Source organism: Bombus terrestris, chromosome 2, assembly GCF_910591885.1.
Source record: "Bombus terrestris chromosome 2, iyBomTerr1.2, whole genome shotgun sequence".
Lineage (NCBI taxonomy): Eukaryota > Metazoa > Arthropoda > Insecta > Hymenoptera > Apidae > Bombus > Bombus terrestris.
In genome coordinates this window covers 8625891-8649311 of record NC_063270.1, presented here as the reverse complement: position 1 = coordinate 8649311, position 23421 = coordinate 8625891, and the positions used below count along the sequence as shown (strand labels likewise).

At 39.9% G+C, this 23421-nt stretch overlaps 1 protein-coding gene across 4 annotated transcripts in view; it reads right to left on the bottom strand.

Moving 5' to 3' along the window:
• LOC100643274 (neuronal acetylcholine receptor subunit alpha-7) overlaps positions 1-23421 on the bottom strand; it is a 264223-nt gene that overhangs the window by 74498 nt on the left and 166304 nt on the right. For all 4 annotated transcript variants that reach the window (XM_048414508.1, XM_048414506.1, XM_020867826.2 and 1 more), the window contains exons 7-8: positions 18532-18607; positions 14316-14510 (exon numbers count right to left, since the gene is read on the bottom strand). In XM_048414508.1, coding sequence (XP_048270465.1) covers positions 14316-14510; positions 18532-18607 — 271 coding nt within the window. The remainder of the gene's footprint in view (positions 1-14315; positions 14511-18531; positions 18608-23421) is intronic.

Here is a 23421-nt window from a genome sequence, read left to right as displayed (position 1 = left end):
CTATAGAAACTTATTACACTTTTGAGGATCACTCTTCTGCATGAACGAGTTTGACTGAACACGAATGACGTTTATATGGCATATGGTAGATCATCGTTAGATCACGTCCATTATCAGAGAATTTACATGGTCCAAGATAAACATTAGTTGCCTGTTCACGTTCAACAAATATAGCGGTTATCGAACACAGGAGACTACGTAAATTTCCATAGCTCCCATAATGGAGAATTTAGAAGACGGATTAACGCGTTGCGGTTACAATATTTTGATCGGATGTGTGCTTCACATCGTCGATTTGTTTCGGGTTTTCGCTGTGACTGCGTACGACAGGTCTCACTGAAATTACGTTTATTTGAACAAAGTTAAAATTTCGTTTCTTAATTCGTAGATTTTCATTTATACAAATAGAACCGTGATATTAGGTGTCTGAAATATAGAAACACGAATAAATTTCCAGACGAGTTTCAGCCTCTCAGTTACATCCTACTTTGTGCAAAGACAGTGTTATCAGAATTCTCAAATATACTTTTTCCCACTATTTAGTATACATCTAACGCAGTAGACGATTAATTAGGAGCAAAATAGTCGAAATTTTGCCAATACTTCGCCACTGCAACCTTAACTTTCCACTTCATCGAATAGAAAAAGGTTTAATTCGTCCGACAGGGATTCCTCCTGGAATTTGGATTACGATTCTTTTCGCGAATATCTCGGTTCGTTTGCAGGGAGTATTCGACACGATCCGGGAAAGAATTCGGGATCACGTTTCGGCGAAATCGCGCTGCGGAAACGGCTGTAAGATGCATCGGTTGCAGGTGGCAAACCGCCAATAACATCGAAATTTGTTGGTCAGGAAGTCGAGAATGGGATCAGGACCGTGTAAAGCGTAATTAGTTCCTTGCGATTAGACTCGAGCGTCCGTTCGACAGGCTTCGTGGCTATACAACACGCGTGCCGATGCGCATTCGATTAATATGCAAAGCTGATTCATAGAAGCTTCAGCTGCCACGTACATATTGCAAATTTAGCTTTTTCATGCTGAGCCTGTTGACTTGAGCTACGGTAAATTTTGTTTTCAACCGAAGATGAAATAGAATAATTTGAAATTGCGAACGATTCTAATCATTTTATTGATTTCACTTATCTTGGAATTATCTTGGAGAATTTTTACAAATTTATTTCAAAAATATATTAGAAATCAAAGGGAAGAAATAATTTTGTTAAAAAAATTCGGGTCTTTTTTTTTTAAGGAAATATGAAAAGTAAATGTTGAATAAAAGTTCGATAAAAAAAATTGATAAACGTTCTTTATACAGAAGCTTGTGAAAGCTATTGAATATCCATAAAGGGGATTTATCGAAATTCAGGGCAATACGTTACTTCACTCGTTGCAAGAAAATTCGTTGTTCTCGTCGCGTGACATTAATCTTTCGATTAATTCCGGCGCAGAAAGCATACATTCATTCGTAGAAGGGATTTGCATCTCGAGTATACGGATTTGTCAGAAGAGAAACGTTCGCTGTTTTCTTGGTCGAATGGTCGCGAACCATCGCCGTGTGCTTTGCCGATAAATCACATCGTTTGTACGGATCATTTACGAATCGCTTCGAGATCGCTAGTTATACTAACTTGGAAACAACCGGTGCTAGGAATTGCGCGAAACGTGGTACGACACCGAACATATGCTGTTGTAGGTCTTTGTGCACGCGTTTCCAAAACTTTCGCGTTGACAGTGTTCGATATTTGAGAGGCAGAGATCTAAATTAATTAAACAATCGCAGAAACTAGCTTCTCCTCTTCCATCGTCATTTAGTGTTTTATCCGGTTTGAGCAAGTACGTGTTATTCAATCGTGCAGTTTTAGTAATCGCTGTAGTTCCTTTTAGATTAAAACAGAAAGTTTGTAACGTTGTTGCTAGTCAGAGCTTCGCAAAACTTTCAAAGGAACGTGAAAACGATCAAACATAAATCACGTTAGCCAAAGGACTTGGTTGTTATAATACATATTGTACAAGGCTGAGGGACTGTTGTTAATTTTAAAGTTTCCCAAAGTTTTCCGTACCTTTCTCCTGTTATGTAACTGAAATATATACACTGTTTCGTCTGGGTTTACAGAATTCGTTATACGTAGAGTACAGGAAACCAACAAAATTCGAATGAATTTTGTACATCGGAATTCATTCAAGTAGAAACAGCTTTGAACAAGCATATCCGGAATAAATCATTTAAGACAACCAATTTTATGTAGTATCTCGAAATTTCGTTTATGGATCGTTCGAATTAATATACAATTTCCGAACGAATAAATTGTGTTAGGACTTCTAATTAGCGGGTCAAACAGTCGTATCGTTTTTTAATATTTTATCGTGTCTGTAATAACGTTTCTTTATTTACCGCGATAGTGTGTTTGAACACAGAGAAACGCTCGGTTGTATTTTTCTTAGACTTTCGATATCATTGGAAGATCTACCATGTCTTGCATCGAAGGCTTAAATGTGGCATCAGCGTGAACGAAGCCTCGTCGTGAAAAATTATTTCGTGTCTTAATCGATATTTCTGAACTAGATCGCACGAGATAATAGTTCTGCGGTACAACCACTTCGTTCTTCTGATCAAAATCCATTAGCTCTGTTCGGTTAAAGCGATACGAAGAGCCATGTTTCTTGGTTTCTCGAGCTCCAAACGGCTATCTAACCAAGTGTTCGCAGAAATCGTGCAAGTAAGCGAAGCGTCCTGTTCTTTTAATAGATCACCATCTATATAAAAGATATAGCAGATACCAATACGAGAAAAATTCACGTTTTAAAATTACAAATGAATCTTCAGACAATATCCTTCTGTCGAGATATTATGCGATACGAAACCACTGAAAACGTCGTGTTCCTTTGTTTGCTATTTCCAATAGAAAATTTCGATTTTCAAGATACGAAAATCGAATTTCCAACGCAAGCTGTTAAAACACCGTACCATCAAACACAATTTATCCGCGTACGATTTCCTTGAGAGAGTAGAATTTGTTCCGTTTCATCTGAGCATCCTCGAACGTTCGAACGTAAACGTTTCAAACAATCGTGGCTCGTGACGTGAAAATCGTGGCAAGGTGAGAGGCGATATACTCTCAGCCGATGCGGAACGTAGTGGATGCTTGTTCGCGGGCCTCGTCCCAACCCTTTGTCATGCTAATGTTCAATCAAATGCACTTTCCACGAAGAGGGTGGTGTCACTTTGCTCGGCCTTAACGCCAGTCCTTGCGCATGCATTCGCTCCGTATTTATCCGGTAAATGAAATTCACGATGCCGGTGGCTGGGCCGCTCGGAATTTACAGCGGCATAATATTATGGAAATTTCATTCATAGACGTCGCAATAATGCCTAAGAGTGCCTAAAGAGCTACATTTTTGCCCGTGATAATAAGCTCTTCACTAGGATGGAAATTGTTGTTGTTGAAGAAAAAGCTTGGGCGCCGCCTCCAGTTTTCTTCGCTGATATTTATTAAAATATGCTCTTCAATTAGTGCCAGATAATACGACACCTTTCACCATCCATTGCAATAATGATTTTCGTTGTGTATTTACTTGGATCAACGATGATAACGCTTTTTATAGTATTTATTATTTATTTTTGGTCAAAAATATTCGGCCACCTGCTCGTAATTACTTTTCATAGACTGCGCGTTAAGAGTTCCTCGCGACATTTAAAAAAGCACGAAGGGACAATGTATTCCCATAGAAGTAGCATTTTATCGAATCGTATATGCCTCGTCGATATTTTTAAAATTTTGAGGATAAAAAGCGTACGTTTAGCTACAAGATCAAATATACAGATAATTTTGGCAACGTTGACTGACGTTCTACTGAATTTAAAGCCGCTTCTCTGCAAAAATAGGAAATGCGACTTATCCTGCTTTTCCTCTGTAATCTTCGCATAAAAACGATTTTACAAACGATATACAGATTATTCGTATCCCTCTCGTTCTTAAATACTGCTTGCGATAGAATATGGAAAATAAATAACGCGTCGTTATTTACTATAATGAATGGTAATTAACGTGAAATATACTCCTTCAAAAATATCGCGCGCTGATTTTGTCGTCGAAATAGCGCAGAGTATCGTCGATGGAGTTTCAGACGATTCGCTGCAGCTGTTAAAATTCTGAGTACATAATATCGACCTTTCCGAGATTGTAACACGTTTCGACTGAACTCGACCATGCTCCCTGACCTATCTCGTCTAGCAAACTTTCAGTCGGCGTTAAACCAGAAAGAAAGCTTGCGCACGAGAGACCGAACTTGCCCGGTGATTAATTACGGAACAAAAGCAACTCGAAGTCCGAGAAAGAAAACGGGTTAAGAATGAAGGATGGCGCGTTCTGATAAATTGACTTCTGTCAAAATATTATCCCTAAAACTTTTTCTCAACTTGAAACTTTCGGCAAGTGGAGGGAATCCAAGCTGCTGCATTTGCAACGTCGTATAAATTTATAGATTCGAACAGTTTTCCACGATACCTGAGAATTCTTAAACAGTTGGAAATATTTCACTGGGTAGATTTTCTCGCACAGGTAGATAACGACAGAAACGAGTTGTGTTACATGTAATTTATCGGCGATATGAACATTTTACGGTGTGCTTTATCTAATAAAATTACGTTATTTAACAGGGAAAATGTCACGAACCAAAAGCTGTATTCATTTCATTAAAGATGGTAACGAAACTTCGCTATAATAATACAGACTTCGTTTTCCGCACAGAACACCGGTAAAAGAAAAGTATCAAATATAACGTTCAAACACCACAAACATAACTAAATATCGGACGAAGGGAAACTCTTCGTTAGGGATGAACGAAGCACTGAGAAGCGTGTTGCGCTGGTAGACAACGTGAACGTTAATTCTATTTCAGTTAGCTCGAAAAGCCTTGTTTGTCTTAACTTTGTTTTCATCCGTAGCTAGCTTAGATCAAATCGCTTTTCTCGCAATCCCGTAAAACAATTACCAAACCTGTTTAACGTCGACAAGAAATAGCACCGCCGGTATTCGTCAAGTTTCCGTGGGAGAACCGGCGTTTCTCGTTTCGTCGAACAGTCTGTTCGGGTTTCGGGCTTAAACCGACCGACGGATGAGTGAGTGCCGCGGGAAAGCGACAACAATGACGGAGAACGCGTTGGCGGAAGGACAAAGAAGCGATGGTCCGATAACAATGACAGGGAAACGGGAAAACGAGGCGAGCGCCAGGCGCAGATACCGCGAGATTCGATCTTTCTTATTCAGATTTCCTGCGGCAATTCTTCTTCCGTTTCCTCGCGAGACTAACTCGTAATTACTTGCCGAATGTGAATAGGCACTAGGTTCGGATTTGAGACTTTCAAAGAGACCCATCAGCTATGTTCAGATAGAACGTTTCAAGATAGAAGTTGGAGAAAGTTAACGAGGTGCGAAACAACCGAGTGTTTCCATTCCTCTTCCTTTTTTCTTTTCTACTATTACGTATTACCTTTTCCTTCTACAAGGATTTAACATCGATTTTCAGGCTATCAGAGACGAACATTTATACGCAACACGATAAGGGGAGCCATATAATTTATTTACGGGAAATAAATTCTTACCCTGTTTCGTAATCGATAAATTCATCGTGGTAATTTTAAGGAAAGTAAACCCTTGATAGAAATATTTGGAACGTGGAACGTTATAAAATTTAAAGGGCAAAGAGGAAATATGTTACCGCGAAATTATGGATTCTTCGCGTAATTGACGTTCTTTTTGTGCTTTTCTCTTCGAGAAAGTGTTCAAAGCTCGACGTTTTCTTCGAGCTACCTCGAAAAGGATTGCCACGAGCTTCCGTTGCACTTGTGACGGAAATTGGGCTGGTATACGTCGATATATAATAATTGGGCACAATCAAGCGTATCAGTTCAAGACGTGCAACACGGAGAAGTCTTTCCTCTGCTAAAGGAGGCTTCAAAAAGCGAGTCGCGTTCGTTCCTCGAATTCTTAATGAGCTTCCACTTCGTATAGAATCGCGATTCCAGATACAGAAAGTTGGCAATGCTCGAAGAAAACTTACGTGATTTTCGGTATTCTATCGCCAATGCGTGAATCCGACGATGGCTATCGTTAATTCTGACATTTATAAAATAGTTTTAACGCTTTCTGCGCAACACGCGTTATATCTTCTTCTTTCGCGTTCAACCATATAATAAAGAAGACATTGGGTCAAAAATAAAGAAAAGATCAAACGAATTATGGCAGACTCTTTCGGAGTCTCGAAGACACATTCGCGTTTCGTTAAAATTACACTAAACGGAGGCAATTTTTAATAAGTCCCACCTTCGTCCCAGAGAGCGCAGTTCTGACATACATAGTCTGTCAAACGAGCCGCAGTTATGTTTTAATTGCGCCGTTCCGACCATTTCCCGACTCTATATACCTTGTTCTTTGCCAACGAGCGAACATCCACGCGACTCTGAAATCACAGACACGGTCCGTGTCACGGGCACACACCAACGCATTCCTCGCGTTCTCAAAGGGATTTGATTATGCAACGTTTCGCGTTTTGTTCCTCTCTGTGGCGAAAAGCTTTCAGGCCACTTTCTACGTGTCGGCTTTTTTTTGTCGTCCCTTCTTTTTCGAGAATTACACGTTACATAGGTAGAAGGAAAAACGTTCTTTAATAAATCAAGACGGCACTGCAAGGGGCTGGATTTATTGTCCGTGTCAGATTTAGGAAGTGCCTGCAACCAGAGACTGTTCGATTTTCTTTTACTCTTGTTTTTTTTTTGTCGCAGTTCCCCCGTCTCGTTCGTTCGCGATCACAGTGAAATAAGCTGGTCGCGAAGATTAATCGGTTTCAGCCTCGAATGAGTTGGGACGCGTTTTCTATTAAGTTTGGTCGATTACATTTTTTGCTCGTAACGGATTTAGTGCGCGTGATTGATCGAATTGAAAAATTAAATGAAAATATGCTTCACGTGTGATGGGAACACTTGTTAGGAATGTAATAAAGTGAGTCTTCTTCGTCGATAGTTTTTTAATCCTCCAGCTTTTTTGTAGCGATAAATCGAGTTTCGATTAATTTTATTATTCGCTACAAAGCCGAGTCGATTAATTGGTTACTTATTACTGAAAGATCTTGAATAATTACGAAGCCTTTAATATGCCATTGACGAACTTAATTCCCGTAAAATGCTTATTTTAATAATTTGTTTGTAAATTGAATAGCGTATCAAGTTTAGAAAAGATCCTACCAAATAATGATTTATCTACTTTCTTTTTAATTACTCTTTACACTTTTATTATTTTATTGTTAAATATTACGTGGTTTGTGTTTTTATCCATACACGTAAAGGACATCTTTGAAAGCTCGCGAATCGCAAAACCTTGTACAATTTTTATCTCCTATGAGGCAAGTTTACGATTTAATTACAAAAATCTTTGCTGTTGGTAAGGAAGTTAAGACGCTGAAAATTTATCAGAAAATCAGTTTAATCGTTCAAGTTGCTTCTTATCTTTATCTGGTTCCTTATGCTACTTTCCGGAACTTTACGGCCAAGCTCTTCCGCGATTCAATTGTTGCTTGCCGTATTCGTATCTACTGCATCGCGTCCTTATACGTGCACTATCAGTTGCGTATCCTGCGCTGCCATGTTTCGAAACAGTTTAACTACGAAACTCAAAGTTAGAAGATTAAAATTTCGTTTCATCGTTTTACAGCAGGTAATTAACAAATTCTGTGGACGCAATCCAGAGTTCTCGATCTGCGGTCTTAAGTTCCGAGACACGAAATTTCGCTTAAGAATTTTCCGATGTAGAATCGCACAGACCAATATCGGAATTAGACAGACGTTCGATTGCAATACGTTTCATAGCTGGCGTCAGGTCACGTTCTTTACCTCGTTCAATCGTATCGCGGAAATTGACAAGAAATTAGAGGATTGTAACATCGCCTTCCCAGCATCTCGATGCATGCACAGTCCGACTAATCGGAATTTCTAAGGAGAATCTTATTTCTGAACCGGGTTCGAACGGAATTCGTTTTACATCGAGTCTACCTGGGCTAACGGCGATGATGAAACTCGGATGGAATGGAATTTCTATGATATTACACTCTCTCTCGTCCTCCTTCGACCAATGGTCTATAGTACTGGTATTAGGTAAGAGTAGATGCACGCCGGTGCAATATCTCGAATAACTTGATATTATCAACATGTTTGGGAAATTCGACGAATTACAGGCATTTGGAATATTTCGCATCAGTATTTACAGATGAAAGCTACGCCCCTGATAACTAGACGTTTCACGTTCGTTTTTCATCATTAAACGCGAACGGCTAAAATTTTCATGTCCAATTGAAGCTTTCGATGCAAGAACCATGCAGCTGTAATTTTACTAATTTAACACGAAATAAAAAAAAAAAAAACTGTTTAAAATATTTCTTCTTGTCAATGTATTAATCGTGACCTCCTCCTTAAATACATTCTACTTCGTAGCAAAAATTTTCAATTTTCAAAAACTTATATATGGCGATAAACAAATCTTGTAGCAGTCTGGTTCTTGGATCAAATTTTATTAATTTGATGTTTTCTATTATAGGTTTAATTGGAAGAAAGATATATTTTTGCGAACAAATCATTTTAATTCATACTTTGAATATTACAAATACGAAGATAGTTATGGTTATAGGAATATTTTACAAAAATGCTGTTGCTACTTGTATTATTCAATTGTATTTCCATCTTTTGGCGATTATTTCGGCATGTTTTCGTAATACCATTTGTCGCCAGGAGGTAAGTAAGTATCGTTCGACCAGGGTCATTATATCGTGAAATGTCGCTTCCTTCGTAGGAAACAGTTCGGAATAAGGTTGTCGAGAAGAACGAGAAAATGCTGGTTCATTGCTTTCAAAAGTGGAAACTCTGTTAAACCGATCCTGAGGCATTCTGCGAGCACATATCGGTCCCAGGCAAACCTTCGCTACGAAAAGATAAACTATACCTGTTCCAAAATATAGAACTGTCCTTTACTTAAACCAACAACATTGTTTTAAAAAAATTATTCGAATACTTTTTATCGTCTCCGGTGAGCATTCGCAGAACTAAATTAATGCAAGAATCAGACAATCCCTAAGCCTAAAGCTTTTCTTGCACCAATATGAACGCCACATCGTCAAAGGTACAGGTAGCTCCATTTTCACAACGCGAAAGGAAATTGTAGAAGGCACATAAATGTTGCACAGCAACGTGGGCTCACCTTTTTTTCTTTAACATACATTAAAATCTGAATTTCGACGAAAAATGCCTCCAACCCTTGAATTTTCCTTAAAATTCCACACTTTACAACTTTTTTATTACTCTATCGCAAATTGCTTCTATGCCCGCAACTAATTTACCAACTGTTCGTCAACGCGTCGAAATTTTATTGAAAACACGCCGCCTTTAATAACTGCGCTGTTTGAAACTCTGTGAAACGCCTGTGGCTCGATCTCGATCGAATAAAAATCACGTCACCGCAGAGACGGCGTGTCCATCGGCACGCGCGTCCCCAAATGGGATCGTGGACCGGAGACGAAGCATTTTCACGGTGTTTTCCCAGAACGGACGATGTTCGGAAAATTATATACCGGTCTAGGCTCACGGGACACGCGGCATGCAGACCACGTTCGTATTTGTGTGTATACACGGGCTTGTGTGCATAGCAGCAATTGTGTACGGGGAATAACGTCGACGAGAGTCCGAATCCCTGCCAACATCGATCTTGTCCTGTCGTTGCCTGCGACGCGTCCAATGAAAATTGAATTTCCCCGCCTTCTGTTCGAAACCTCATTCTCAGAACGCTTCATCGTCGCATTTATATCGTTACGTGCGCAAGAAGTTAATCTTGTTCGCAGTATGGGTTCTAAACGATTCTTCTTGCTTTACTCAAATGCTTTGTCACTGACTGTTTCAAGCGTATTTGAACTGATTATCTCGGTTCAAGAGTTTTTCGAACAGACAAACTATTCTTCCGATACTTTGTTAAATAAATTTCTACGATTAATTACTTTCTGTACATCGTTGCATTTTGTGTAGGTGTTTAGGATGTTTGTAGCATATACAGTTTATAAGCGTTGTGCATTTCGGAAAAGAGAATCGTCTATTTAACAGCGTAATCTCGATCCCTTTATCGTTTCCGTATCCTGTTTTATCATACAGACTCGCCTTTTCTCCTAAGTACATTAGTATTTTATATTAAAACTTTCAAAGTCCTCTTTGTATGCTCCCACATGATATATATATGTTCTTTTCATTCCATAAATCGATGCTAAAGCTCACGTACTCGAAACTCGAACACTTTTTTCTTCTTCAAACTACTTTCAACGATCTCACTGGCAATTTGACAATTTATCGTATGTTACCATCGATCATTTGGCAGATCGCAGTAAGAATCGCGTGTAAAGTACAATAAACAAGAAAATGTGTCGAAGTCCATACGCAACGTCTCTCGCCATAAATCTAAATATTGGAACCACAAGCACCGGATTATTTCACGTGAAAAGCGTTTCGCTCCATTCGAAAAGGCAGAGGCACCGAAAGTTGTTGCGCGTCGATATCAAAGAATTAAGAATTAATTCGATGGCTGGAAAAAACGAGTACAACGCGTAGGCGAAACGAGCGTAGAATTTTATTTGGCGCATATAGTTATGAAACGGTTGTTTAAAATCAATATTTCTAACGGATCGTTTTTTATTTTCACTGGATGCACTGGCAGACGTCGTTCGACCTCTCAATTACGCGTTCTATCGAAAAGGTGGACGATAAAATGTGACGATTATTCTTGTTAGACCACCTCGATGCTCGACATGTTTCAACAAACTAACACGACAGATCGAAAGTTTATCACGCGTATCGCCATTGTATCGAGTGATTTATGCATTAAACGAAGCATCGAGACGACTCGACGAAAGTACCTTTATTAACGAGTTTGGAAATGAAATCAACTTCGCACAAAGATTGTTTCAGATTTTTTTTAAAATTATTTTTAATTAACAAACGTTAATTGTTGCTTCCCCGTGATAACTTTTATTCTACGATATTCTCCACTTCAATCTGTTTCGCAGCCACTAAGCACATTATCGTATTATCTAGAACGTACCGTACTGTTTGAATGGTTCCTTGAATGAACTACTCAAGTGAAACTATGATAATAAAGAAAGACATAATATTTCCAACTGCAGCTTTCCTTCATATTCTTTTATGTTTGCGTTTACGCGGATGCACAGGTGCAAAGAACATTTGTAGCTTTCTTTTACAGACACTACACTTCTCAACGTTTTCAGGCAATTTCATGTTTCTCACACGAGAACGCACGAATGGCGTCTATAAAGAGGTGGCGTAAATTCTAAGGAAAATGACACCGAACGATAGTTTTATTCACGATAGCAAATCCCAAATCTGATTATCTATCTTCAACGAAGATTCTATAAAGATAAATAAAGATTCGTTAGGAAATAGGATTAAAGAAATTCGTTTCTCGACACAGTTGATAGAACTTCGTGCCGGAAAACTGTAATTTATTTCTGGGTTACCTAATAGTTAACTATAAGTCTGCGACCACAGAGCCAGCCGACCATCCCAGAAGACGTATTTCAAAGTCAACAGTTGCAGCCTCATCAAGCATAGATAGACCGTGGCGAACTTCAGCGTAGACGCGTGCATAATGCACCGAGTATTGTGCAGATTTTCCCCGCTGTAATTCGCGAGATGCACCGTATCCAAAATTGAGATCAGGTGACGTTCCCGACGGGAACATGCTCGACTGGCAACCGTATGGCAACCGTATGGCAAACGAAAATACCGACGGAACACGGTCCCTTCATAGATATTGCCATTTTACGAGGGAACCTATCTCTGTCACTGACGTCGAAAGAATACGAAACACGTTGTTTGTAGAACACTTTCGCGGGAATAGAATTAATTATTAGGAAAAATAATAGTCGATATGCGAGTTATCAATCCAGTGAAAAATTGTTGTCAGGAACTGCAAAAAATATTTGCTGCATATCCATTGTTGTGCTTGTTTCAGCTTTTCTTCGATATTTATCTTCGACGTTATATCATTAAACGAGAAGAGCTAAATAAGCTAAACTTGCAACTGCGTTACAATTTTACGAAAGGTTGGAAATTTTTGAATTACGAGAACGATCGAATTCGCAATTTAGAAATTATGGTTTTTTAAACAGTGATTAGCTTTTTAATAATTTGTACACAAATTAGTAATTCTCTTTACTTATCCTGTGTTTTATTCTTATCGACTTCGTAATCAGAAATATAACGATACTTCTCTAACAAATTACTACATAGAATTCGGTAATACGTATAGATTGGTATTAACTGTACGTTTTCATTTGCATTAATTACCGAGAATTACTGCATTATTGATTTTGAAACCATTATAAAACATAGACACGTTATCAATCATCGATTTAAAGGAAATATCGTCAAATTTTTTGGATTTCCCATTCCTCTTTTTCCTAAATGTAACCAGTATAATGAACGTATTAAAAGCGTTCCATATCCTTGTAAATGAGAAAATATGCATCAAATTACACGTGTAATTCGGCTCGTGGAAATTAAACATTAAATTTCGCACCCCGGAAACTGAATATACGGAATACAAATTTGCGATGCAAATTTGACAAATTCTAGTTGCAATACGCTACACCCTTATATATTTAGTATTTGTCGTACAAGAGAGAACTTTGTGTGCAAGTAAATCATCCATAACGTGAACGTACTTTTCGTTGATACTACAATGCGAATTTAGAGAGCGAAATCGTATCTTGGAAAACATGTAAAATTTTCTTTTCCCTCAAATTATCTCGAAAATAATGAGAAATATCGAAAAAAGAAACTTGAGAAGGAGTTGCGTGTCTTTTTTTTTATAACTGCAACAGTGTAGAGAATTGAAAAAAAAAAGATCAATGCATCCAAAGTATTGAACTTTTTGAATTTCCAGGTTCTGAAATTTCCCTCGTTAGTAGCCATTTATTAAAAATAAACCAGCGAATAAATAAACCATTATATCGGTAATATACATGAAATATTCGATCGATTTCGATGAATACTTTGATCGAATTTATCGGCATATTTAAGACTATAGCATCCCATTAAATTCCCCTTAAATTTGATGTTCGAGTTGCATTTAATACACGAGGTATCCTAGAATAAATCTACAAGAGTAAATTTGAAACCTGAACGACCATTATAAACTACTACACCGTAACTACCCTAAAATACGAAGTAATATTCATCCATAATCGGCAAGAAGCCGTCGTAATTTTCTCTGCAAACAAAAGCAATTAAATCGAAACGTTAATCAAACGGGGTGGAAGATCGAAGAAGCTCGATACCAGAGCGGAACAGAGATTGATGAAACGAAGCAGATGTTACGGAAAGTAAGCGCGAATTCGAGTGTCCGATTCTTCCATCGAATCGGCGGAAAGCAAAGATCCAAATGTTTCAATATTAAGAACGATTTCCCTCTTCGAGATTAAAAAGTCTCGTCACGTTTCAGCTTCGTCGCGCGATCTGGAAGTTGGCGAACGAAACTTTCCAAGTTTCTCTATAACCTGAACGTCACTTTCGTCGATTCTAGACAAGGAGGAATCGTGGAAAATGCGAGTTCTACGTTAAAACCAAAGGAACCGTAAAACGTCGAAAATGTCGTCCGACGTGTTGTATTCGCAATGTCGTCCGGCTGTCTGCGAGATCGAAGATCAGTGGTAGATCTCGATCTTTAACCCGGCGCAAACGAACGATGCGACGTCGTTGCGATTTCCTAGGGATAACGTAGCAGCAAGATTTTACAACTTTATACTTGACATATCCATGGTTCTTCCAGTTTCGATCGTGTTCTACTAGCGCCTGGCTCTTTGCTCCACAACGTGCAAATGTAAAACATCGATCCTCGCTTGCACTTTATGTCGCTGATTATACGATAGGAAGAATTCAGGATGAACGACGTCAGGTGCATCGCTCGTCCGCGCCGTGTCTCGCTTCCTTTTTTCGTCGTCCGAAACGAAAGAAACGCGGGATAGTCAGCGTTCAGTGGCGATATGTGGTCAACGTAGTATATATCGTAGAAACATAATCCGACTAAATCAATCAAACAGTCGCAAGACTCCAAGTGTATGTGTACATACATACATATACAAAGAGAGATAGACAGGTAGAAAAAGAGACAGTATAAAGAACGAACGGAAGAATAGAAACGAAACAGAACAAGGTGTATATTGTCTGGCTGGTGTAATACTGGCAGGCAAGGCATGCTACGAGTTACGTTACCTAAGGTGAGTTTCTCCCCGGAATCTGGCGGCAGGGTGAAGCCCAAGAGGGCCATGCTCGATATCAGCACGCACGGCACGATCAGGTTGAAAAAATAGTACAGAGTCCTTCTGCGGATCTGTATGGTGAAGGTGACGTCGACGTAAGGCTCCGGACAGCATTGGTACGTTATCGTGTTCTTCTTGCCCGGCATTCCTGCAACGAAAGCGCATCGAACCATGTTACGAAACTGATACTCGTCGATACCTAGAGGAGTAATACTCGTTTCGACAACGCAGAAATTCAAATCATTGCTGCCGGCATTGTTGTAAAGCTTAATTGCTTTTGACCGTGTGCGAAAGTGAGTTTGGTTATTGTTCCACGCGACGGTGTAATTTGGCACGGCGCAAGTTCCGATACGAGTTTAAGTAGCCGTTTGTGCCCTAAATACGATGATTGCGTTAAATGTTTCCTTAAATAGGGACGCGGACTTCATTGGCCTCGGAAGAAGCATAGGAAGTCGATATAAATTTTCTGCGAATCGCTTCTAGGACGATTATATTTGATTTTTATCGAGACACGTACGTTATCAAGATCGATATCTGCAGTAACTTCGTGTTTATAACACAAGCCCTTTTCTCTCGTTCTTCATCTTTCATCCGCTTTCTCTGCTCCTTTTCCTCTTCTCCCTATTCTCTATTTTCAACTTGGCTAGCTTTAGACTTCTGATTCTGAACTCTGACTCTGATCGATTAATCCTTTCTAGCCACTTATCTCTTTATCTTTCCTCTTTTCCTATTTTCCTGCTTCTTTCGCTCGACGCAGACGCTCTTAGAAGAAACTCAGGCACGTCCATCAGAAACCTTTCTAAAACACTCTTCATTCGCTCGACAAGATTCAATTATTCCCGCAAAACCGAAAGCGTGCTGTCGAGAAATTGTTAAAATTTTCGGCTCAAAATCTCTCTGCTCACAGGTTTCGGTATATCTTATAACTCGTGATCTTTATTTGCATATTCGACGCAAACCTGCTGTTAAATCGATAAACAATCGTTTGCCTTAAATAAAGTACCAAATATACGTTTATGAACACCGCAATGATACAGCTGATCCCCAAGCGGAAAGTAGAAATCGGCGAATACTGTTAGTAGCTTCCAACCTGTAATTTTGATCAAACTGGCTCTGCCACTGGTTACACGGTTCGCTAATTTCGCGAGCAACGTACATCGCGAGCATGACACGAACTCTCAGACTAATTCCAAATTACGGGGCGCAGTATGCATCGTCGAGGTAGCCAAGCTTAGTCATAGTAGAAGTAACCGCGGAAACACGAGCAGGGCACCTCGTGATTTCCGTTTAACTGCCTTTATTAGCTGGCTACGTTCGTTTGAAATCGTACGCTGTCGTTATAAACGCGACCCTCTCCCTTCGTCGATCGCCTCCAACGTTTCGTTCCATTAATGCCTAATCGTAACAGCGCAAATATTTTGATTATTCGTGGTGTCCATAACGAGGTTTTCATATTTTTATTACAAATTTTCTAATACGCACGCAAATACACGCAATTTATGGTAAATTTCTTCTGCAATGTGGTCGATAATTGGTGTCTGGAAAAAATTTAATGGTTGGTAAGTAATAGACAGTCAAATTTAAATTTCAAAGAAACTAATTTCATATACACCGATCTAGTGTCTGTGTATCCCATCTTACCCTTTCGACGCATAATTTCTCGTCGTTTCATGAAAAATTTTAACGTCAATCGACGTAATACAGCTGATAAGGATACACCGATATCGTGAAAAATAGAACAATGGAAAACGTGCACTTAAAAATTCTGACTTTCGAGGGAGTCGATAGTCCCGCTAAGGGAATCGTGGTTTTTAATTACCTTAATTATTTTCAATCGGTAAGAAAATTCTAACTGGCGGCTTGTTCGCTAGTTGCCGCGCTGTAGGAATTCTTTTGCCAGACATTTGCACTCGGATGACGTTAATTTCCCACGCGATGCGTTTGCCCTAATTGCAAACATTATAAAAGTTACATCTGTGACTGCCTTATGGTGGAAATATGCAATTTTAATGACCTCGATGACCGCGCGTCTCTGTACGAGACGCGGATGACTTTTATTGTTCGCAGTTTTATTCGAAATATATAATAACCATCTTTTTGCTCTTCGTGCTTTTTCAAAATGAATAACATAATGCATAATGTTTAACTTTGCTTTCTATTGTTCTGTGCCTTTTTGTACGCAAATAAAGGGAGTTTGGGGATTTAAAAAAAAGGAATTAACCTTTAGCATAAATTGTTTCATACGTTAGAATTGCAACCTTGTTTGGCAAATGTTGACAAAAGGTGCTCCAGTCCCAATTGCTTTGATCCTGACAAATGTGGTCAGGACCTTGTATGATATGTGGATACTTCTGGATAAACTTCGGAAGGTTCTAGCCGTCGTGCGTTATTTTTCAAAAAATTATTAACAAAAACTGATTTGTAAATCTACAGGATTTACTTATTTTTGTATAGTAAAGAAACACTTGCTCGTAAAAATCTAGTCCAATCCCGATACCAATCTCACACATGAGCGAAGCGAGCGAACGAGGAATTCTTAAGAAAAAAGTTTTCGGCCAAAAGTCGAGTGCCCTTCGTTGGCGTGTGGAATTGGTATCGGCTTGAACTAGATTTTTACGAGCAAACGGAGCTCGTTCCTTAATGGAATTCGGATGAATTTATCTGCTACAACTTGCAGCAAGCGTCACAAAAGTTGCGCTAATTCTACGCGGAGTAGTAGATGAAAAATGTGGCATGATGTTTTCAAAATTCCCAAAGCATCGTTTCGAGTTATTCGTTCATGCAGGATCGCCCCCTTTTGGTTTGTGCTTGCATTTGTATGCCACCAGGTAGAATATTATGCACGTAGTCTTATGCGCCTCGACACCTATGCATATCAGGTCGCCCTACGTTGTACACGTTCGACAATAAACCCCCATCCCCAAAACTACCTCGACTCTCAAAGAATCACCTTAGCGTGTTTCTCGAGGCAAATACCACCGCTGAAAATTCCCTGTATAAGCCAGCAACCGTAAAAGAGGAAAGTATTCGGGTTACAGGCTCTCGAACCAAGTTTGTGTCGCCGAATCGCGAGGAAAGCTAAATTTATTAATGCAATTTCGCCCAGTCGCATCCGCTAAGATTCTCTCCGCCACTCTCCATTATTCATCGGTCGCATTTCACATTCTTGGCCTCGCGTTTTCATACGCGAAGCTCGCGCTGGCATCGACAAAATCGTCGTACGTGAACGAAATTCGAATAACGCGGCCAAAGTAGCCTCGAGAAGATAACGAAAAAGATAACGGAAGTTCATGGCGATTACCGTTCTCGGAGAGGAAGAGGAATACCGTCAAGCCGCGGAGAGCAAGCGAGTCGGACATGGTAGCGCGAAATCGAAGTCTCGTAAAGTTATTAGATGCTCGTCCGATCGCTACATCGATTCGAAAGTTTATGGGATACGCGAGACAGAAACTGGCGAGACGTCTTTGCCGCGTGGCAACATCCTTGGCAGCGTGTAAACGCGAAAGTGGCCACCCTAACGATTTTCATCAACATTCCTTTACGCGCCGGTGACACGAATATCGCGCGAGAAAACCAAGTCCAGCGAAAAATGCATTTTACCGTGGGAACCTGAAAATTGGCTTCCCTGTTGAAACATTATTAAGGAACGCTATTTGCAGGAGTTTTGTTGTGGCGAGGAAGATTGCGAGGAAATGAGTTCAAGTTTTGAAAAGAACGATGAAAATTGCGTTAATACTTAAATCTTAAATATATACTTTCTTCTTATACCTCCCACAGGGTTTTTCCAGCGTTTTCCAAACTTTATCGGTGTATTCTATGAATGTAGACATAAACGTAATCAAAATAGGAAATACGAAGGAATCGGTAATGAATTTCCAGTTAATTACGATGCTGAATTACAGTGTCAAAGTTCATATAATATTTCTTTTTGTATTTATATCCGCAAAGTATGCTACTATAGTTTAGCTGGACAAAAATGCAAGGCGCTATAGATATATAAAAATTCTTATAATATAAGAACGTTGTACATGTCGAATTTCCAATAAAATTATAACGGTCATATTTAATAATAATATTAGAACGTGTCAAATAATTTAATTACACAGGGATACTTATTTAATTCAATTTAATTTAATTTAATTAGAGAATCGCGTATTCAAAGTACTTACCGATCAGGTACCATTCTCCATTCGTGATAAAGTCGGACAGGTCGCCGCCCTTCTCCGAGCTGAGCACGAGGTCGACCTAGCAACGACAAAGTTTCGATTAACACGGGCGTACGTTTATGGTCGTGGCATTTCGCTAGGTCACACGAAGCGGGCACGCATGCACGTGCGACAGCTTTACGTCACTGTTCATTTCTACGGTACGACTACGACTACTTTCGCAGCTATGCACACAGATCAACGTGGCGCGGCAGTGTCGGTATTCGATAAATCGTGCAAGGAGAAGGCTCAGAGGATGATGGCGTGTTGCGAAGGACATTTCGTGTGCGTATCTGGTATATAAAGGAGAGGATAAATCCGTGGCGATCGACAGACTAAGCCTGGGATTCTCGTCGACGATGAGAGAAACGCCTTCTGCCGCTGTCTAACGTCGAGCGACTCGCGACGTTTCAAGAACCGCTTAATCCGCTTTTATACCGAATCTAATTCTCCACTTGTCTATCCCAAAGAGAAACTTCGACGTTCAACGTGTTTATTCACGCGTCTTTTACATGAAATTAAAGCAAAGCACTTTCGATATCTTTCATCCCGTTTCTCTCTTCGGAGGTTCTGTGCCACTCGCAGCTTCGATTTTACGCTTCCCATTCTGAACACTCGTTCCCTTTAGAACGTGTATTTCGTTGCTTCATCGACGTCGCAATCAACCACCATACACTGATATACTATTTTATTTCACCTATACTAGTTCACCGGCCGGCGCTTGTTCACCGTGTCGCTGGCGAAATTTCAAAATATTCTTCGAAAGAAAGATATTACCGACATCCCAAAATTTCAAACGCTATCTTGATTTTTCACTTCGATTCGTCTTACGATGTTTAACTTGTCCGTTTGTGTAAGTTACCCATAACTTTATCGTTCTTTTCAAAATTTGAAGCTGTCGCGCAATACGTAACTCTACTTATACGAGATGGCCCGATTTTTCTGACCTATTTTTTGCTTCTATGGTTATAAATAAGAAGTAATCTTATATAGACGTGGTAAGCGAGTGCGATATTGAAAATCAAAGAATCGCTTCGTTCATATTTCGTATATTTGTTGTAGCATTTTAACGAACAACATTCGCATCTTGCCTTCGTGTGTACTCACAAAACGTGTTGACAAAATTGAGATATTGGCTCACATTGTATACATATTATTTTGTAAATTTCCTTTGCCTTCTCCTTTTCAACGCGTTTCTTGCATCTTTTCTTATCTTTAGTACTTGAGCAGCAACCGGACGGAATACTATAGAAATCTCTCAAAGAACACTTGTTCCATCGTAGAATGCTTTTTAAACCGTTTCTTCGGTTCCCTTTAAGCTCGGCGCTACCTCCTTCCTGTCTATCTGTTGCTCTTTGATCGAGAGCCAAACGAGATGCGGTTCAGCGTGTTCTAACTTTTACGACCGGCATTTCCATCCTCCGGGTCTGCCCTTAAACTACTCTTCCTGCTATTATCCGGCATCTTGATCGTTTAACCGGTTCGACATAGTGTTCCCCATTTGTCTCGTATTTCGAGTACGCGGTTAAAGGATACGATTTATTGAACGGATTTCTGGGGACTTTTTTCTTTTTTTTAATTTATTAAATAAACGAAACTGAATAAATTGCTCGACAAACTCTCCCACAAGGGTATCAGAGACAAAACGACGGTCGAACCTAACTAACTTTCCTGAAAGAGACGCCGATATTAAATTGAAATTTCACTGACTCGATTTAAGCGTTTCTGCCGATTATGCGCATCGAAAGGCGTTCTACCTTCGATTTAGTTGGCAAAGAACGAACTCTACTTCTCCCGACGATTCAAAGTCGTTCGAATTAATTGCTCCGAGTTTCGCGTTTGAAATTTTGAAAACTTTATACCGGAACGAACGAACGGAAAGATTCTGGATCGTGATGAATTTAAGCGCAAATTTGATTTTCAATGCGTCGACTACTTATTTTCACAAAGTTAATATTTTATCGGTTTTGAATTTTTAAATTCGAATATGGATCTTTCCCGATGAACTTTCAATATCTTAACAACTTTTGCCATTCTTTTTCGAATAGTTTATCGTTCATTTGTTGGTAATGAATTCTTTCAAGTGCAAGTGGTAGGCACTAATCGACCTCTGGAATATTAAATTTCTTACCATCGAAAAGGTGACAATAAATCGTAACGAATATCATTATCAGAAAATTAGGAAAATTCGTATTTTCTACGTAAATATAACGAACGCGAGAGTGCTTAATTTCGTCAATGAACATTTTCGTAGTCAACCAAATTGCAACGTATAATCTCATGGATACCGTTACTCGGAACACCCGATATATCATGTCACTTTTTCAAGCCAGCAGAATTTCTTCTTTTTTCCATGATATTTTCGGCATCGCGTTTTGCATAGCGTCGCGCACAGGCTCGTTGGGCATTAGAACGAATCCGAACGGTTCCGAACGTTGGTCTCTCGTAATTCATCGCGAGACGTATATTTCACGGAGGTGACCCGATTCGAACGTTTAAACCCGAGGGATTGTGGCTTAGCACTCTGGCTGCTGTATCGAGACTAATCGTCGGATAGCAATTGCACATACGTGCATTGATATTTTAGTAGAGCTACGTATTGCAACATCGATGATACATGTTTATAATACGTTGCATGTAATGTGCATTGTAAAATAACGTATGAACCTCGTATACCATATTTCTTAAGTTGCAATCTATTGCTTCGAGCGCAAACAAATTTTAAACTTCTCTACGATTCGAAGTACTTTGTCGTTTGAAATGGAATCTACATGATTTTCACGAGTCGTATTTTCGATTGAATTGCATATAAAAAGAACGATAAAAGATTGGTCCAACAAAACGGAAGGTAAAATTTGTCTCGTATCCACATCGGATGATGAATTCTTGAGATTTCTGCGTAAAAAAGGAATTATTTTATAATAGATAAAGCTCTGCTAATAGATCCCTCTTTCATCTTAGACGAAAATAAAATGTACGGCAGTTGATAAACTTTCGTCGCGTTAATTTTGCAATTTTCTCGTTTCAATCGTACATCCTGGTCGAAGCTTGAACAATTAAACGTAATTCGTGCAAAATCTTGATTTCCCAAGCGGTTCCAAAGACGATTGTGGAAACGTCGCGGCGCCATACATTTCATTCAGAACGATACGTTCATCGTTCCGAATTGCCATTTTCCATCAGCCGGCAAGAAAGCGTGGACTCAGGTCTGCCTGGAATTTATCGGTCCATGCACGATTGACGATTAATCCTGAACCGGTGGACAGGTGACTCGAGCGTGATTCACGTTACTCGACTTGATCGTTTTTGTCCCGACACGTCCGTCATATCGGACGAGATATCGATTACCATAGACGGAACGGAATGCGTGAACGACGAGAAAAAAAGACGAAGAGAAATCATGGCGATTCACCTATACAGGTAAATATTCATTGGGTCGATAATCGCGATAATTTCTCCGACTTAATCGACGCCCTCATCCCAGAACACCGATCAATGTATTCAATCGCCAACTGAGAATTAACCTCGCCCGAATGTAATCGCGTTCGACGATAATTACCAAATTCCCAGAGTGATCAAGTTGATTGAATAGAGCCACCGATCCAGGATCAACGCCGTGTGCGAACGTGAAACGCGATTAGCGCCGGACTCTTCGGCCAAAAGATTTCATCCCGCGAATAAAATCGTGCGTGTCGCTGCGTGGGAGAATGGAAAGAGCTCGACAGGCAAGTACGATCGCACTCGTTTATGTAGACGAACATAACGCGTACTCTCGGCTAGCATTTGCATCGTCGAAACGACCAGCTCGCATAACCGAAAGCTCGTCGACGAGGGCGATCGACCAGCCCGTGCCTCCGACGACAAATATACGCGCGAACATTCCCCATTCACGTAGGGCTGCGAACATCTGGATACTGTTTCATCGACTTAACTCGACGGGTAAGTCTCGCCAAATCGAGCATTCGCGAAACGCTCGAAAACATTTATATCGATATCGTACTGTCTGGAGAACACGAATATCCACATTAACGAATAATACAGGCATTGCCGTTCGAATGGGGTTACATGTCTCAGGGAATGTATTATAAAACGTTTCGATATGTACGCCTGTACCGTTCTTCGCGTATGCAAGGATAGTTCGTCTCGTCCAAACAGTACGCGGCGATACGAATATTACGCATTATCGATCGTATTCGCAATAGCTTTCGACGAAACCAAATATCTCTCGAAGAACTTTTCAAGAGCACAGAGATTCGTAATAAAACGAACGTAATAAATCCCGCAGCTCTAAGCATGACGCATTCGCGCGAAAGTTGGTTAAAATAATATGTGCATTTTCCGGCGTATTCGTACGCGAATAAAGAAAAATACATTTGGTTAGACGCGCGATAATAAATGGGGCTACAGCGGTGTATGAATCACCTGGATCGTTGCTGGTCGGGAATGGAACGCATGCATCTACGTGTCGCAAACGCACGTTGATTACACATTGACCGAGTATTTACACGTATATGTGTATACACGCATAACGTAGATGCACATAAATGTACACATACATATACACACCGAGCATGCGACACACGCGCTGTACACTTATAACTAATCGCTCGAATGTTGCTTTCTTGTGATGTACTCGAGAGGTCGATGGGTTTGGGTGTGGGGTTAGCCTATGGTTGTAGGAGGCTATAGAGCCAAGGGCTAGTGAACCAACCAGAATTACGGGGTTGTTGCGTGATACAGGGTCTGCTGTGTCGAAAAAGAACACTCTCCTTTCCTCTCTCCGTTTTCTCTACGAGATTCGACAGACTTGTTTGGTCGATGAGAACGATGGAGGCGGCTGGTTGTGTACGGGTT